Source organism: Balaenoptera physalus (genome assembly GCF_965194825.1).
Source record: "Balaenoptera physalus genome assembly, chromosome: 1".
NCBI classification, from domain to species: Eukaryota; Metazoa; Chordata; class Mammalia; order Artiodactyla; family Balaenopteridae; genus Balaenoptera; species Balaenoptera physalus.
In genome coordinates, this window is record NC_138882.1 from 2,637,698 (window position 1) to 2,655,328 (window position 17,631).

At 60.7% G+C, this 17,631-nt stretch overlaps 1 protein-coding gene across 5 annotated transcripts; it reads left to right on the forward strand.

The window, feature by feature from the left end:
* The first annotated feature begins 3,448 nt into the window (after positions 1–3,448).
* TMEM9 (transmembrane protein 9) lies at positions 3,449–17,305 on the forward strand. 5 transcript variants are annotated; one of them, XM_082450104.1, is made up of 6 exons: positions 3,451–3,540; positions 3,979–4,080; positions 5,120–5,211; positions 8,838–8,946; positions 10,971–11,102; positions 16,390–17,305. In XM_082450104.1, exons 2-6 carry the CDS (start codon positions 4,015–4,017, stop codon positions 16,534–16,536), a joined length of 546 nt encoding a protein of 181 aa, XP_082306230.1. In that variant the 5' UTR covers positions 3,451–3,540; positions 3,979–4,014; the 3' UTR covers positions 16,537–17,305. The 5 variants fall into 5 exon arrangements, with proteins under 5 accessions (XP_082306228.1, XP_082306230.1, XP_082306229.1 ...); XM_082450101.1 differs by lacking the exon at positions 3,451–3,540 and having other exon boundaries at positions 3,659–4,080; positions 16,390–16,670; XM_082450102.1 differs by lacking the exons at positions 8,838–8,946; positions 10,971–11,102 and having other exon boundaries at positions 3,449–3,540.
* Positions 17,306–17,631: the final 326 nt, after the last annotated feature.

Here is a 17,631-nt window from a genome sequence, read left to right on the forward strand (position 1 = left end):
TGTTCGGGTAAAAGCAGGTACGGGAGAGGGAAACCAGGGCCTGCGTTTTGCCCTGAGCCCTAGGGCTCCAAACTCGGGGCAGGACGAAGACTAACAGTCCCACAAGGAAGCAGCAGGATTGGCCTCCTCTGCTGCACAGAACCTGTTCCTGAGGTTGCCTCGTCTCAATCCAGTCCCAGAACCCGAGCCGCAGCCCCGCTCATCCCCCAGCTCCCCCAGGCTCTGCTGGCACGAAGGTCCGGCCCCAGCTCATCTCTCTGCCCTCCCTTCCCATCACGTGCCCTGGGCTTGAGCCACATGGAAGCCCACGCTCCTCCGCTACATGCCTTCTCCCAGCCCGTCTCTGCTCCTCCTACCCCCTCTCCACTCGGGACGCCATCCCCTCACCACCCTGCTCCTGTGTTCTGTGCCAAACCTGGCCCACCCTTCCTGGTTGAATTAGTTTTCTAAATTTGTTAATTACCGTGAATTTAGTGGCTTAAAACAGCACGTACTTGGGACTTCCCTGGCGGTCCGGTGGTTAAGACTCCGTGCTTCCACCGCAGGGGGCACGGGTTCAATCCCTCATCGGGGAACTAAGATCCTGCATGCCGCGTGGCACGGCTAAAAAAACCCCGGAAAACACGCTTATGATATCCCATTTCTGTAGGTCAGAAGTCCGACCCAGGTGTCACTGAACTCAAGTCAAGGTGTCAGCAGGGCTGGTTCCTTCTGCAACCTCCAGAGGAGAGTCTGCTTCCTGGCCTTTTCCAGCTTCTAGAGGACACCACATTCCTTGACTCGTGGCCCCTTCCTCCACCTTCAATGTCTCTGACCCCGCTGCTGTCCTCACATCTTTCTCTGACCACAACCAGAAAAGCTTCTCCTCTTTTAAAGACTCACCTGATTAGACTGGGTGCACCTAGATAATCCAGGGTCCTCTCGCCATCCCGAGGGCTTTCACCTAATCATATCTGCAAAGTCCTTTCTGCCACGTAAGGTGACATATTCACAGGATCCAGAATTAGGATATGAACATCTGGGGGGGGCATTATTCTGCCCCACACTGGCCCAGCTCCGGTAGCCCCCGTGACCTTCAAAGCATCCTCTCCACCTTCCGGACTGACTTGGCCCATGGGCCTCTGTAGGTCTTCCTCTCCACAGCTTCCAGCACCCTGGATTGTAACGGCTTGTTGATTTGTCATTTTCCTGCAATATATGTCAAGTACCATGACAGCAGGGACAGGGTCTCTCTTGTCCACTGATATATCCTAGCAACTAGCACAGTGCCGGGCGCCTAGTGTTCCAAAAACATTTTAGTGCAGAAACTCTTCTATAGAATTTAACTATATTAAATTACATTCTGGCTACATGCCTTCTCTACAAGACACGTCTTGAAAGCAGGGTTCACATGTGGCTTGTCTGTGTGTCCCCTGGGGCATCTGGACAGTATTCGGCACACGCTTGTGGAATTGGATTGAATAAAGAGGTTCAGACTCCTCTCAATGGCCTGGCTCTTAAACGCAGGGCCCACAGAGGACGTGTGGGAACGAGGCGCACTGGGTCAGGTAGGGCTACCTGGGAAAAGCTTCTGGAAGAGAGGCGCTTGGGGCAGAGGTCTGAAAGAGATGCAGGCTGAGGGGGCGATGTCATCCTGCCAAGAGGACTGGTATGAGCAAAGCCAAATGTGGGAGACAGCTGGCGGGGGGTAACCAGAGCTGAGATGGGAGGGCCAGGGCTCGGACACCAGGTGGAGGGGTCTCGAGTTGATGCGATAGGGTGCTTGCAGGGATTACAGAGCTGTGAGCGAGGTGCTGAAAACAGGATTGGATGGAAGACAGGATGGAAGCAGGAGGACAGAGTGCAGTATGCCAGCGGGGCAATGATGGCTGTCCCTTAGGGTCGCTGGCATAGACTCGAGGTGCAGACAGGAGAGAACAGAGTCAAAGATCATTTGATACACACATCCTTGCATTCCTGAGAAGTGCGGGATGCTGCTGCACAGAGGAAGCTGGGAGGCCTCGCTTCCATTTTGTGGTGAAGATGGTGAGACCAGCACTGGGTAACTTTAGTGTCGGGTGTCAGAGGACCATGCGCTGGAGGTGACCGAGACTCGGCCCTCTGCTTTTGTCCCCAAGAAGGTCTCCACCACCACATAGGAGGTGTATGGGGGGGATGGAGGGTGTTTTTCCAGTGCCTGAACTGTCCCTTCTGCCCCCACGTGACAGGCATCCTCTCTCTGTCCCAGCCTGCTCCCCAAAGCAGCCACTCTGACCTCCAGAATGAGCTATGGTCTCCATTGACAGAGCCCCCACTGTTCCAGGTGCTTTGCACATATAGACTCGTTATATCCTGAAAGTAGGTCATATTATCCCCATTTTATGGATGTGGAAACCGAGGCTCTCTAAAGGATAAGCCAACCACCCCAATCCTCACAACTAGTACGAGAGGAACCAGGATTGGTGCCCTGGTTGGCCTAGGGTCAAAGCCCACGAGCTCTGTGTGCCACTGTGGTGCCTCCTGCCGGTCCTCTGGCTGGCGGATTTTAAATCTACCCAATTCAGCAAACAGGGACCCTGCAGGTGGAGGGGATACAGGGAGGGACACATATCAGTAGGAGGGACCAACACAAACCCAGAGATCCCCACAGGAAGTGCCCACCACAATCCACAGTACCTGCACGGGGGGGCGGGCTTCAGGCCGGCCCCCAGTGCGGGCCATATCAAGCCCCCCCCCCCCGCCCCGGAATCCCAAAATATCGACTGAAGGGTCTTTGCATACAACCAACTCATTTCAGGCAAGGAAGCAGAGGCGGGAGAGGGGAGGTGTCTTCCAGGTAACACCACTGCTTAGTGGCAGAGCGGGACCAAAGCCCAGGTGTCTTCACCAGGGTCGGTGCCCTAGACTCGGACGACTCCTCTCTCTTTCCTTTGCAGCTGGACCGAGTTCACCCCTGCCCCTCAGCGGCCCGGACCTCCCCCGCCCCCCGCACATCCTGCCCCCATCTGCCGGGTCCAGAACCAGCACCAGGGGACCAGGCTGGCAGCTGCGGGGCGCACCCTTCAGGGGCCCAGCCCGCCCCTCGCCGCCCGGGTTCCTCCTCCTGGCGGGGACGGGGAGGAGAGGTGGGGCCGCCCTCTGCAGCAAAGATGCGACTCAGATAACATCTCCAAATTGTGGATGAGGACAGAGCCCTTGAATCTGCTTTTATCGTTATTGTTGTTTCTAGCTTATTGTTTATCAAGTGCTTTCTCTATAAAACGGCAAGACTGAACAGCTTAGGCCCCCTCCGAAACCCTGGGTTTTGAACACGGGGAGAAGCGAGCTCGGCGGTGGAATTCTGCGGCTGCAAGGAGGCCACACCTTCCCAGCTTCTCATTCGCTTGCAGACGCTCCCTTTTCCTGTTTGATCGGGTTGAGAAATGTCTCCCTCTCCCTTGCGCGGAGCCTCGGCGCCCAGGCGGAGGCGGGCCTTGTTGCCTCGGCGACATCCCCCGCAGCCAATAGAAGCTGGAGGGGCGGGGCCGGCCGCGTCCCGTGTTGCCGAGGCGGGGTTCGCAGGTTAGCAGACGTGCGTTGGAGGAGGGTGCGGGGGTCGCGGGGGTCGCGAGGGCCCTGGGGTCCGGGTTCCGCGGCGGCCGTGGGGTTGGGGCTCCCAGACTCCGCGCCCCAAGTTCTTCTCGGCCCGAGCGGGAGGAGCTGCGGGCGGTGATGAGGAAGGGCGGAGGAACGCGAGATGGGGGTCGCTGGCCGGCCTTGTCCGGCGGACCCGAGGCCCGTGGCCCCGCCCAGCAGGCCCCGCGGCCCGGCGCGCCAGTTTGGCTGTGGAAGTCGAGGCCTGGGGGAGAGGGAAGCGCCTTCGCGGACCGGGCTTGGAAGGCCCAGAACCCCGGGCCCAGCTCCCACCCAATTCCCGTGCCCGAGCAGGGCGGTTCGCTCCGGGGCCGAGGGTGCTGCGTGGCCGCCCGCCCCTTCTCCGCCTCAGTATTTCTCTTCCAGGTGGGCGGTCTTGCCGGCCCCGAAAGTCTGAGAAGCATGAAGCTCCTGTGTTTGGTGGCCGTGGTCGGAAGTCTGCTGGTGCCCCCAGCCCAAGCCAACAAGGTGCAGCTCCCGTGCACGACCACCCTGCCTGCGCCTCGGCATCCCGGGGGTGGGGTGGGGCTACTGCTCCAGCTCGGCCCCTCACTCCCCTTCGGGCCGTCGTGCCGGGGCATGTTCTCTCGGCCCTAGGCTGCAGGCCTCCAGGAGAGGGGGGGTCTGCGGGGCACGCGTCTGGATCTGGCACGCCGGAGGTGGAATTCCAGTCAGGGTTCTGTGTTTGGGGAAGTTGTCTAAGTTCTCAGTACCTTCTTCCTTTGCTCCTGGGTGCCTTCTGCCCTAGTCGGAGCTTCCAGTAGCCTAAGGAGTGGGCGTAATGTGAGGAGTGTGAAGTCTGCACAGATGCGGGTTGCTGGGTGGAGGGGACCCACCCCCGAGCTGGGACTCGAGCTGGGACTCGAGGTGACTTCCATTCCTTAGGGGTAATGGCCTGGAGCTCGGTTTGGGAATTCGAGATTATGAAGATCACTGAGGCTTTGAATCAGACTGAGTCTCAGGGTTTGTTTCCACTTCCTCCTAGGAATGCTAATTCGAATGAAAATTTTGTGTTGTTGTCTCTGACCCATTCCAGGGAGGGAGAACTTGCAGAGGGGTTGCTTGAGTGTTTCCATGGAAACGTCCACTTTTTCTGGTTCACCCCAGCCTTTTCCTTCCCTGATCCTAACCTAGGAAGTTGGAGGTGGGCTTGGGGGAAGAGGCCAGCCGCCAAGACTGCTGGACCCGGGTACACACACAGGTGTGAGGCCCAGAGCACCTTGCTCTGGGCCTTGCCACCTTGCTTGCCCCTCCCCCAAGCCCCCTACCTGGGAGTGGCAGCCCTGGGCAGCCTTCCGTGGGTATCATTCGCGCCCCCAGACAGTTTCTTGAGGACCGTGTGATGTAGCATCCTTCCTGCAGAAGTCGTTCCTGCTGAACTTGGGCCTGGGGGAAGATCGAGAGCATTCATATGGTCACCTTATGGAACAGGGAACTGAAAGTTGAGAGTCTTGCTAGAATTTGAACCCAGGGGCCCTGCCCACCTGACTTGTGCTTTCTCTTGCAGAGTTCTGAAGATATCCGGTGCAAATGCATCTGTCCACCATATAGAAACATCAGTGGACACATTTACAACCAGAATGTGTCACAGAAGGACTGGTAAGGCATTGCCCAGGCTGGCCCTTGAGGTTGTGGGTGTTGACTGGGGTTCATGGAACCCTGGAGGATAAACTTGCTCTCCCATTTCTATGGAGAACCTTACAAAGGAATATTTTGTCCCTGGTCACACAACCGATAGAAATAGGGTCCACATGTCTTTAATTCCAGCTGAGGGGTTCCTGGTCAGAGGAGTGGATTTTGTTATTTTGATTTGCGTTGATTTGGGTGTTTGTTCATATCTGCAAAATGGTAACAGAGAAGCTGGGAGAGGTAAGCATTAGAGCCACATACCGTGGGATCTTTCGCCTACTTGCGTGCTCTTGGCGAAGCTCTGTTACACGCGTCATTTGGTGCCAGTGTCTCACCACCTTGGAAGGCAGTGGGGTGGGTTGTGTTCCCATTTTATAGTTGCAGAGATTGAGACCCAAAGAGAATTTACATTATGCTCCTGGAGTCTTGAATTCATTTCTGGATGCCTCACTTCAAAAAAGAGAGAAATAATCAAAAAATCATTCAGAGAAAGGACATCAGCTTGTTGAAGGCAAGTTTCAACATGCTCTCCTGGAAAGAACGGTTTAAGGAATTACAGTCTGAGACGGAGAGGATTTGGGGACACATGCAGCTGAGAGGGCAGGAGAGGGGCTGGCGTGCTCTGAGGCGCACCGTGTGGCTTGGGTGTAGGGCTGGGGCCAGCGAGGAGAGCTCCAGGGAGCCAGACTGAAGTGTGAGTCGAGGCGTTTCTGGTGCAGGCCGTTTCAGGAGCAGGGGCTCCTCGTCCCGGAGGGCCCTGAGCGCAGGTGCGGTGATGCCTGCATCAGGTCCCCATGGAGCGGTTACGCCACACGGGGGAGCCCAGGTCAGCGTGGCCTCTACTTGGTCAGGTATCAGGATCACCAGGTGGGCTTTGAGAAAATACAGAGTCCCAGCACCCCCTCCGCCATGATTTTTGGGGTTTTTTTGTTGTTGTTTTTCCCAGCTTTATTGAGATGAATCAGACATGTGATGTTGTATAAGGTTTCGTGATTTGATACATGTATCTATTGTGGAATAAGGTTAGACAACACCTCCATCGCCTCACAGGGTAACCGTGCAGGTGTGGGTGTGGTGGAACATTTAAGATCTACTCTCTTAGCAACTTCAAGTGTATATAATACAGTGTTGTTAATGATAGTCACCACGCTGTACGTTAGATACCATCCCACCCCCAAGATTTTGATTCAGTGAATATGGGGGGTGGGGCACGGCAGAAACTTTTTCTTAAATAAGTGATCGTGATGCAGTTGGTCCAGAGCAGCATTTGGGGATTTTGAACCTGTCCAGCTCTGAGTGTGTGATTTTCTGAGAACCAGTCTGGTTAGATGCAGACTCTGGATCGACCCTGCCTGCCTTCCAATCTAGCTTTGCTCCTTGTACATTGTGAAGCAAGTTGCTTAATCCCCAGTGTATTCAGTTTCCTCATCTGTAAAGCGGTGGCAGTATTTTGAGTATTAAATAAGAGTGTGTGTGCGCGTGCGTGCACGTGTGCAAGCGCACACTTGTGCAACGCATGTACAAGTAAGTATAGCACTTAGAACAATTCCCAGCACATGCTGAGGCCGTATAAATGTCAGCTGGTAGTATTAGTGATGTATATTGTTATGCCTTCCTAGAGGCCACGAAGGTGACCGTCATCCGACTTACGCCACAGCCCAAGAGGGAAACCCATGTTTCCTTCTGTCTTTGCCCGTCCTGATGGAGTTACAGAGCCCCAGGACCTGGAGTCCTGGGGAAGCCCCTGTGACCTCTTTGTATCTCGTGGTTACAGTTCAAATAGCGTCAGGAATAAACGGCTAGACTGTCTCAGCCCGACACTAGGTAATAAGGCTACATCCCTCAGGCACCACCACATTGTACCAGCCCTGTCTCTGCGCTGGGGCCACAGTAAGGCCCCAAGCCAAGCGTGGATGCCACGGAGGACGGGGTCCTACCTGGACCTCTCAGGCTGTGGTTTATCTCCTTCCCCTGGGCAGTCAGCATTAGGGGGCTGCCTGAGGAACAGTTCCACCAAGGCTGGTGGGTGGAACCTGAGGCTGGGACGTAAGACCCCGGGGTTCTGGGACCCAGCGACCCTGGCCTGTCAGGGAGGGGAGGCATCGCAGGCCGCCTGGAGCCCCTTAGGGGAGGGGTGGGGCCTGACGCTGTGATCCTAGACCTCAGGCCGGGGCCAGAGGAGACCAGGTGTGTCCTCCGCCCCCTTCCGCATGGTCCCTCCACTGCGAGGAGGACACCTGGGCCTTCCCCTGGTTGAGGGGCTGAAGCCAGGGTGTCTGAGCCGCACAGGCCACGTTCCCGTGTGGCAGGCGCTCTTCCATCTCGTGCTGGGGGTCCTCGTGCCTGTGAGGGGCGGAAACCCCGCCACCTTCGCCCTGATGCTGGAGCTCCCCGAGGAGTACACTATAGAGGCAGTCCCAGAGCTGGCTAGTGCAGTGTCTCTCACCCTGCTAAAAATACAGGCTTCAAACAAATCTGTTTTGGAAACACATTGTGTAAAAACACAGTCAGGACTGCCCCGGCTGAGCGGGAGCGTCCACGGCCCCTCCCTCCCACCCTCCGGCACAGAGGGTCCTGGCGTGCCCCAGGGAGCACATTTTGAAGGACGCTGATCAAGTTCAGCCTCTGTTGTGTCCATGAGGACACCGAGGCCCAGAGAAGTGACACACGTCACCTGCAGACGGCAGAGACTTAAACCAGCTTGCCCTTCCGTAACCCTCTGCCCTAAGGCGCTATCACTGATCCCCAAAAAGGGACATGTCACGGTTTCACTGATTCTCTGGGGAGAGAACACATCCCTGCGGGGAACCCACACGTCCCACTGGTGCACCAGAGTGACCTTCCAGACCCAGGGAGAAATCTGAGCCTCGGAGGCTGGTAGAGGCCCCGGGAGAGGGGAGGTCCCAGGAGTGATGACCCAGTGCTGCGTGTGGACCTGGCCCTGTCCGGCGGCCCCTCCCCGGGCAGGGGCTGAGTTAGAGCAGGGAGCCACGTGCCCAGCGCTGGAAGTGGGGTCATCAGAGGTTCAGGTGAAATCACACCCTCCACATACGGACTTTTAGGGGGAACGGAGGCTTGTGGAGGACATGCCAGCCCACACTGTTGGCGCCTCTGCCAGAATCCCCGCCTGAGCCTGAGGGCCCCTGGGACAGCCGGGGCCAGAGCTGGAAGGGCCTGGAGGGTCATCTGGCACCACCCCTGCAGCTCCCAGAGGCGCAGCTCCCAGAGGAGGCTCAGGCCCAGGGTGCCAGGCTCCTGGGGGCAGGGCCCGGCTGAGACACAGCAGTGGGAGGGGATAGGGAAGTGGGGTTCAGAGATGTTGAAGAAGGCAGAGTCACTGGCTTGTGGTGGATTCGTGGGTCAGAGGAGGGCTGGCGGAGGTGCTGCCTGCCACGGGGACAGACCCTGGACCCGAGGGACTGGGGTGGGGTGGGGTGGAGTCTGTGCCGCTGGGACACCCACCCGGTGAGGCGCGGAGGGCAAGGGCCTCGTGAGGCTGTGGGTTGGGAAAGGGGTCCCGCCAGCCTGACCCTTCAGAGACCCTCCCCTCCCTGGGGAGCCCCCCGGCTGCCCCCACAGCCCTCTGTCTGTTGCAGCAACTGCCTGCACGTGGTGGAGCCCATGCCGGTGCCCGGCCACGACGTGGAAGCCTACTGCCTGCTGTGCGAGTGCAAGTACGAGGAGCGGAGCACCACCACCATCAAGGTGCCCCCTCGCCCCCTGCGCGGCCCAGCCCCCTCTCCCTGGGGGCCCTGCGTGGCCCGGCCCCGCCCTGCCCTCTGCCTCCGTCTTGTTTCCTTCTGCAGCGTTCCTTGGGGCTGGGGGTCTGGCCCCCAGGCTGGCCGGGTCACAGCCCAGGGACCCCCTTCCCACCCCCCCTTGGAGCCGCTCTCCCCTCTGACGCCATCACACTCGCAGGGAGGACCTGGGAGGGGGGCTGGAGACCCCTTCCCCGACGCTTCCCATCTTCCCCTACCTTCTCGCTTTCCATTTGTTCAGTAGACGTTTTCGGGGCTCCCGCTGTGTCCGGGGCACCGTAAGGGATGTTGGAAAGGAGGTAGCCCGCCCTCCGGAGCCTCCAGTCTGGTTAAGCTTCCAGAGCGACACCAGAGCTGCGGGCCTGGCAGGATGGGCGTCAGATGCCCCCCTTGCGTCCCCTGAACCCCATTCTCTTGGGCATCAGTGAATTCAGGGGAGGTGGTGGAATGGCCACCAACACACAGTGAGGACATGGAGAGGCCTGGTCCCTGGTCCCCTCCAGGCAGGCTTGATCCCCCAGCACCACCACACCCCAGCCAGGGCGAGCCAGGCCATGCTTGCCGATTTCCAACACAAGCTCCTCCTGGTCCAGCTTTTAAGCTTATTTCTACGTGTCTGGTGAAGGGTCTGGAAATAGCATCAGGAAAGAACCCGCAGGAATTTGGCAGCAGCCCTGAGCCTGCCATCGGGCTTCCCTTTTGAGGCTCTTTTGGAGGGGAGGTGGTCCTCCGCGCTGCCCTCCCTGCCTGGCCCATGGTGCTCATCCTCTCCCGTCTGAGGTGGAAGCGGTTGCCTGTCCGCCCTCCCTACCATCACCCCTTCCCCTCTGAGCTTATCCCCTGGCCCCACGCTTGGGGGACCAGGTCCCCAAGACCTTAGATTGGAAGGGACTTCCTGACGTGGGGACCTCATCAGATACACTTCCTAATCCCCCAGTTTCTCTCTAGTCCTTGCTAAGAGACCAGAGAGACCCCCCTCCAGCTTCAGCCTGTTAGAGAGTCAGCCCTGTCCCGCCCCCCGCTTCCTGGGGTACAGGCAAGAGTTCTGATCCTTTACCCTGTCTAAAGATGCCCTGGTCAGGGAGGGGCGTGGTCCAGCTGGACTTGGCTGTGGACCAAGCTCGGCTCCCATCGTAGCGTAGGCGCCTTGGCTAGGGTTGGCAGCGACGCATGGCGGTTAGGGAGAGAAAAGGCATAGGAGTTGTGGTCAGCAAATCTGGGTTCAAGGCACATCCACCACTTAGTATTCTTTGGACTGAGGGTGATGGTGTGGCCTTGGGGGTCTGCATCAGGTGAGTGTCAGCCCCTGGGGGACATTTGGAGATGGACTGTGGCCCCAGTAGCTGCGGTGTGTTACTGACCGTGGAGGGCAGTGTCCTGGGGAGTCCTGCCTAAGGTGCCGGGAGTACCCACACTGGGAAACATCTCATTAGCTTCCTTGACTCTTTCTTTCTGTAAAACAAAAATGACTGCAGCTTGGGAGGCTCTCCAGGCATGTAAGAGATTCTGGAAGTTGTCTTTCTGCCCCAGCCTCACCTTCTGCTGTGACTGACAGGGAGGGGCTGTGGCCGCCTGCCTGTCCCCTCTGTCCCCTGACGGTGACTCGCCCTCTTGGGACTGAAGCTCCCACCCCGTCACCTTGTGCTGCCCTCAGCAGGGTTCGGTACTTCCCACTCATACGGGCGCTCCCCCCGCCCCCGTCTGGCCGGGCAGATTCCCCTCCCCACTCTCCGCTCCTGGGGGCGTCTCATCTGTCATCTTCGTGCTGCCAGAGAACTGGTGGTTCTCGTGGGGTCCCGACCACCGAGGGCACAGTCAGTAAAGGTGGAGTGGGTCGTTCTCTGCGCCCGCGGTCTCCTGGCCCGTCTGCAGGCAGCACTTGAGGCCGCGCTGCCCGGTGAAGACAGACTGCAAGGGAGAGGAGCGGCAGGTGGCCGTCCACAGGGCGAGCTGGCTCTCTTCCGCTCGCAGGTCATCATCGTCATCTACCTGTCGGTGGTGGGCGCCCTCCTGCTCTACATGGCCTTCCTGATGCTGGTGGACCCTCTGATCCGAAAGCCGGATGCCTACACCGAGCGGCTGCACAACGAGGAGGAGAACGAGGTACCGGGCTCTGAGCGCGGCCCCGCCGGTCCCTCCGCCGCACACAGCGTCCCTGGGGCCTAGGTGGCGGCTGTCTTCCCCTCCCCCAGTGCTCCGGTCGCCTCTTCTCCCGTTCGGTGTCCTGCGCGTCACCCGGACTGCAGTGTTTCCTCAGCGGGGGCAGCCTCGAGTTTTCCCTGATGTGGCACCAGGCAGCGTCAGTGCACGGGCCGGGGAGCCTCCTTGTCCCACCGCATTCCTGGCAGAGGGGCAGTGAGCCCGCCAGGCAGCCACGTGTGGGTGCCCGGACCTTGGTGTTGGGCTGGCAGTGGACCTGGAGAGCGTACCCGGAGAGTCAGGGGAGCCCCGGGTGGGACACAGGAGGCGCAGACAGCTCTCTGGGAGTGAGAGGTGGTGTGTGCCGTGCACAGAGCTGTGACGGTGTCGGGGGCTCCCGGCCTGTGCCCCTCGAGCTCACCCCCTCGGGCCTGCACAGCTGCCATGTGTGCCCGAGACAGCAGTGAGGGAGGAGGGGTGCCCCAGAGGGTGGCATCTGCAGGCAGGTGGGGCTCAGGACGCTTGCTTCCCTGGGGACCAGCTGTACACAGGTGCGGAGTGCTTGGCCTCACCCTGGTTTACGTAAAGCCGGGGTGGAGGGACCACAGCCGGGAGGCTAACACGTGTAAGAGGGACTCTTCCTGCAGAGACACAGGTGAGCGGGGTGAAGGGGTGAGTGGTCGCCGGAGCACCAGGCTTAGGCTGCACGCCGGCGGGCCGTCGCCCTTGAGAGCATCGCACGCGGCGGGTGGAGCTGGGAAGGGCAGGGTCCCACGAAGAAGAGGGGCTGGGGCTCAGACCTCAGCGCGAAGCTGCCCGGCCGCACGGGGCAGGCCTGCACACGCCAGGGAGGGAGGGGGCCTGGCCCGTGCCTGGACCCCACGGACCCTCCGGGGTGGGCGCCCCCAGCCTCCTGCTGACACGCGCCCGGCCGGTGGAGCTGGGGCTGGGAGGCGGGGGGCCGGCAGTTGGGTGGTCTTTGTCCAGGAGGAAATCTCGCGCGCCTACCTGGTTATTAATGCGCGGTAATAGCAGCTCTGCTGGGGGCAGAGCGGCGCGGGTGAGTACCCCGGGATTAGGGGATGCGTGCGGTAATGCAGTCCTGGCTGGGGAGCGACTGAGAGATGGGCCATGATTACACGGCTCCGCGGCCTCTCCCTGCGGCGCCCCCGGCATGTGTGCCACCTGGCTGCAGAGCCCCAAGGGAGGGCAAGCCGCACGGTTCTTTATGGACCCCATCCTGGGCCCCCCAGCTCATCCCGTCCCTGTGATTCTTGCTCCCGCTGTACTCAGGTCCTGCAGGTGCCCCGTGCAGACAGACGCACAGACCTCGGGCCCACCCTCAGGGTCCGAGCCCGGGGCAGAGCCCCCAGCCAGGGGTGCGGGATAGAAGGATGTCAGGAGAGGGGCGGGGGAGGCTGGGGGCTGAATTTTCCTCGGTGTTAGTGTGGGAAGGCTTCCTGGCAGCGGGGCTCTTCCATGGTGGGGAGGGGCTGCTTAAGTGCTGGGGCCTCTGGAGCTGAGTGGAGTGGAGCGGAGACCGTGGTGGCGCCCGGGCCTGGGGCCGGCAAGGGGAGGAGGCCCTGTGTGGGTGAGCTGGATCTCTGGAAATGATCTGAAGAGCTTAAGAAGGATGGGGTCCCCCCGGGGCGGGGGACTTAGCTTTCACCCCAAGAGGAAGAAAGTCAGGCTCTAGGCCTGTGCAACTCAGTGACCTTGAGAAGTCTCCCCTCCACACCGCAGGAGTCGGGGGGTCGATCGCATCCCAGGATGGGGGCCCTTTGGCTTCGTCTCCCCATTCCTGTAGCTGGGATCTCCTGCCCTGGGGCTCGAGGACAGAGAGGAAGGGGGCCTGGCCCACAGCGCTGAGGAGATGAAAGCCCCGCTCCCTCTGAAGGTGCCGGCCGGCCCGGTGGGCCTCCGGTGCGGGGCGCTGCCTTTCCTGATTCCAGCAGCATCAGGACTAATCCCCCGGCTCAGACGCCCTTTGAAAGGAGGAAGCCAGCCTTTTTGCTGAGGCAGAAATGGCAAACAGAGCTGTGCTAGATGTGTAGGTTGGCCTCCTTGGAAGAGAGAGAAGGAAGGGTTCCTGCGAGGCTGTGGGTGTCTCTGGGCCTCGCTGTGTGGGCCTCAGCTCTGCAGGGTCCCCCGAGACCACAGCCCACTGGGCGGGAGTGGGGGGGAGAGAGGGGTGTGCAGGAGTGATGGCAGCTGGGGACCCCGGGCTGCTGCGCGGCCCCTCCCTTCCCAGGGTGGCGAGGAGCCCAAGAGGGACAGGGCCCTCGTCCCCCTGAGCCCAGAGCAGGAAGGGGGACGAGGAAGGGCGGGGCCGGCGGACGTCTCTAGAACGGCCGTCAGGACCTCGTGGCCCAGCCGTTAGGAGCGTGGCATTGGGATTGTGATCCTGGGCTGGAGTCCCAGCTCTGCACTCGCTGTCCTGGTGTGTAACCCTTTGGTTAGTTTTCCGAGTCTGAGCTCCTGTCTCAGTGTGGTTGCTGTGATGCCGTGTGTGCGGCTTTACAAGTGTTTGTGCAGCCTTGAGAGCAAGACCTTTCACCGGGGCCCTGACCTGAAGCTGGCAGGAAGGCCGAGGGGTGGCAGGGCAGGGCCTGGCTGCAGGCAGTCACGGGGCAGAGCAAGGCCAGAGGCCGGGGGCAGGGAGGCCAGGCCAGGCGCGCACGGTTCAGCCAGCCCAGAGGGCTTGAATGTGGGGCTCGGGAGACACGGGTCCAAGTCCTTTGTGACCTTGGGCTGCAGAGCCGCAGATGAGAATCACACAGCCCATAAGCCAGTCTCGTGAGCCTGGGAATAATCCAGGTGCAGCGCCAAGAGAGCGCCCGGCACCCAGGGACGTTCACCCTCAGGCCTGTCCAGCCCCGTCGGCAGCAGGCACCTTCCTCCTGGTCGGCGGGGCTCCCCCTCCTGCCCTCACTGCCCAGAGGCCCAGCTTGGGGGGTAAGAGGGTTGGAAGTGGTAGCATCTCTCCTATGGCAGAGCCAGTGAGGACCAGGCCCCACTCTGAGCGTTTCTAGGAGAGACCTGGCGTCTCTAATACCCATTAATCAGACTATTAGCGGTGGAAGTGCAGAGCCTCTCAGCTGCAGCTTTCCCCGCTTAGGACCTGTTTGTCAAGACTTTACATGAAGGAAAAACAAGTGGTCCTGTGGTAATGTGGTGAATTTCAGCTGTTCCTTAATGCGCTGCTCTTGGCTCCCTCTGCTTTCCCTCCAGACACTCTCCCGACGGGACAGGAGAGCAGCTGGGGCCAGGAAGGGTGCAAGGAGGGGGCAGGAGGCGCTTTTCCGCCCCGCCAGGCCTGCCCCCAGGCTCCCAGGAGGACGAGAGTGTGGGCAGGCCGGCGGGGAGAGAAGTCCCAGTAGCCCCGGAGCCGGGGTAGCTCGGTCCTGGGGGACCAACAGCCTCCCACGGGGGTCTCCAGTGCCCCTTCACCTAGACAGCCACTCAGAGGCTGGTCCTGAACCGGGAAGGGACGATCTGAAAAGTAGTGACACCGGTGACCTTTCAAGGGCAGGTCCCCCCTCCTGCCTGGGGGCTCCGGGAGTGGGTCTCACACTGACAGTTGCTGTGAATTGAGCGCTTGTGATCTGCCAGGCACCGCTAAACGCTGTGCGCCCACTGTCCCTGTGAAGACGCTCCTGCAGGCTCCATCCGTGGGTGGGAAGCAGGTTCAGAGGACACAGTGTCACCCAAGGTCGTGCTCCAGGGTCAGAGCCCAGGTGCAAAGCCAGGTTTGATTCCACAGTCATCTTCCCGCCGTGAACTGCTGGGGAGGAAGGAAACTGAGCACCGCGCGGGGTCCGACTCTGACAGCAGTGTGCTGAGGACTTCACACGTGTCACTGTATGTAACCTTGCCGTACCCCGCTCCTGGTCATACACCGTGTGTGTTGGTGTGGGGCGTCACCCACGAGCTCCTGAGTCGTGACCAGCACTGCAAACAGTGAGATGGAGCAGGGCAGAGGACGTCAGAGGGCGTCATGCTGAGTGTTGTATGAAGCTGTGTGCGTGTGTTTCCGCACTGGGTCATCAAGTGAATGTAATTCCTGTTGACGGTATAGGCAGAGAAGCCTAGGAAGACCGGCTTTGCTAAGTTGAAGCTTGGGGAAATCAAGTGGCTTGTCAGGGACACACAGCTGCGAAGTGGCCGAGGCCGGGAGAAGGTGGCCCCCCAGGGCCCAGCTGTAGAACCCAGGGTCCTGGCTTCGACTCTGATGCTGCGGCACCTGCCCCTGATGTGCTGCCGTGGTCCTCATCCAGCCTGGCAGAGCAGGCTTCCTCGGGGTCCCGGGCTGAGGGCTCCCGGGGGGCAGCGTCCGTCTCTAACTCACCCTGGGCAGAGCTCCGGGCGGCAGTGACGACATGCCAGCCTCACCGCCCGCCGCCGGCGCGCTGCCTTCCCTCCCCTCGCCCCCATCCCCCGCCCCTACCTCCCCAGCCTGGCAGCTGCATGGCAACAGAAGCTGTGCCAGCTCAGGGCATTAGAAGCAGAGTTGCAGTTGCTGGGCGGCCCTGGGCTTAGAGAGGTGTGCTAATCCCTTAAGAGGTGTGTGGCAGGAGATGAGAGGCAGGGAGAGCTGGGGAGGAAATCCTCCGGGCTGTGTGCCTGGCCCTCGGCTCCAGTTCCCCCCAAAGATCAGGTTCAGGTCCTGCAGGAAATGCATGGGCTCTGGAGCTTCAGAGGCAGAGAAGTGGTAATTAGGGGAAGATGCTGCCTTTGACAACAGCAGCAGTTCTGAGGGCGGGGGTAGGGGATGGGGGCAGAGCGGGGAGGGCGGCCGGAGCGGCTCTGGAATGGGCACGAAGGGCGAGCTCCCAGCTCCATCCTGCCAGACACTGTCCTTCGGGGAGTGAGCTGGGGTCCCAGCCCCTGGCAGAGCAGGTCCTGGGGGTCTCCCTGCTGTCCTGGCCGTGGCTGGCAGGGCCGAGGAGTTCTGCAGCCCGCTACCAGCAGTGGGGGCACGTGGTGCCTCTCCTCAAACGACAGGGTCATTGCGTCCTCTGTGCTGACCCTCCGCGCTCCTCTTGAGGGTCAGGAGCGAGTCTGGGGTGCAGCCGGGCCTGACCAGAGCCCCCGCTTCCCAGGCCCCCGCCCATCCCGCAGCCGCGGGCGCCCTGTGCTGGGTGTGCCCTCGGGGAGGCCTTTGGGGTCGCTCTCCTCGCATTGTTTTCCATGTCAGGCGTTTGAGACCCCCCGGCTCTCGGTGCCAAGCCTCTTCTTCTTCCTGCAACAGGACGCTCGCTCCGTGGCGGCCGCCACCTTCTCCGGGCCCCGGGCGAACACGGTCCTGGAGCGCGTGGAGGGAGCGCAGCAGCGGTGGAAGCTGCAGGTGCAGGAGCAGCGGAAGACGGTCTTCGATCGGCACAAGATGCTCAGCTAGGCAGCAGTGCCGCCAGGTCACGGTCAAGGCAGCGCCAGAGGCCGCGCCTGCCAGCCTCCAGGGCTGGACGGAGCTGGCCACTCTCCCCACTCAGTGCCACCCTCCGGGTCTCCCCTTTAAAGCCCGGGGCGTTGTTCCTTCTCCCTCTCTTTTGACATGTGCTCAGCTGCATAATCTAGGAAGAGCGCTGGGTCCATGGTCTGTTGGCCTGCTCAGGCGGTCTTCAGTGGGGGAGGGCTGGGGGCCTCGGGACTGGAGCGACCCTGTCACCTTGCTCCCTCCTCACCACCCTCCCGGCTCCAGATCTTGGGAGCTCGGTCATCAGGAACTGAGTGTGGGAGAGGAAGGCACGGCCGGCTTCCTCCCGACCCGACTCCTCGGCCCTGGCGTGGCCTCGCTCCAGCCCTCGGGACGGCTCTGCTGGGAAGGCTGATGCCACAGCCCGACCCTTGTCCTCAGGGCACACCTGGACGCTGTTCCAGCTTCTCTTCCCCTTCCTCTTCTCCCATCAGTGCAGGCAGAGCCGAGGACCCCGCTTACTCTGCCTCCTGGCCCCCGCTCCCACTTCAGGAAGCCAGGCAATGCCCCCCCGCCCCGGTCTGCAATTGCTGAGCCATTGGTGGGACCACAGGACCCCGAGGCCGAGCGGTGGCTCTGAGCGCCTGGGCTCCTGTCCTCAGATTGACACTTGTCCCTGAGTTCATTGTACCAGTGCATGGAGAGGAATGTCATCCTTCTGTTACTTGTACATCAAGGAAGCATTGCGAAATTGTCTTATTTGTCTCACTTTGTGGATCTCAAGAGACTTCAAGGACTAAGAGTGTTTCACAGGTGGACCCAGAGAGGGGACAGGAGCATTGTCCTTGAGGGGTCCAGGCAGAGAGGCAGGGCGCGGACAGTCCAGGTGGCTGTGGCGGACGGAGCCCACGGGGGGCCTGGGCGGGGTCGCTGCTCCTTTCAGGCTCCATTCCCTGCAGGGGGCAGGGGGCGAACTGGCCCTTGGGAACTGTCCTGAGTGTATTTGTGTTTCACCTTTGTGGGAGAGTCCCCTGAAACTCTGAACAGTGTCTGATGGCAGTATCTTACAGATACAGT

Coding starts and splice junctions, on each gene's coding strand:
- TMEM9 (XM_082450100.1), top strand. CDS start 3,691: ATGAGGAAGGGCGGAGGAACGCGAGATGGGGGTCGCTGGCCGGCCTTG. Junction 4,081..5,119: donor CCCCAGCCCAAGCCAACAAG/GTGCAGCTCCCG, acceptor TTTCTCTTGCAG/AGTTCTGAAGATATCCGGTG. Junction 5,212..16,389: donor AATGTGTCACAGAAGGACTG/GTAAGGCATTGC, acceptor TTCCTGCAACAG/GACGCTCGCTCCGTGGCGGC.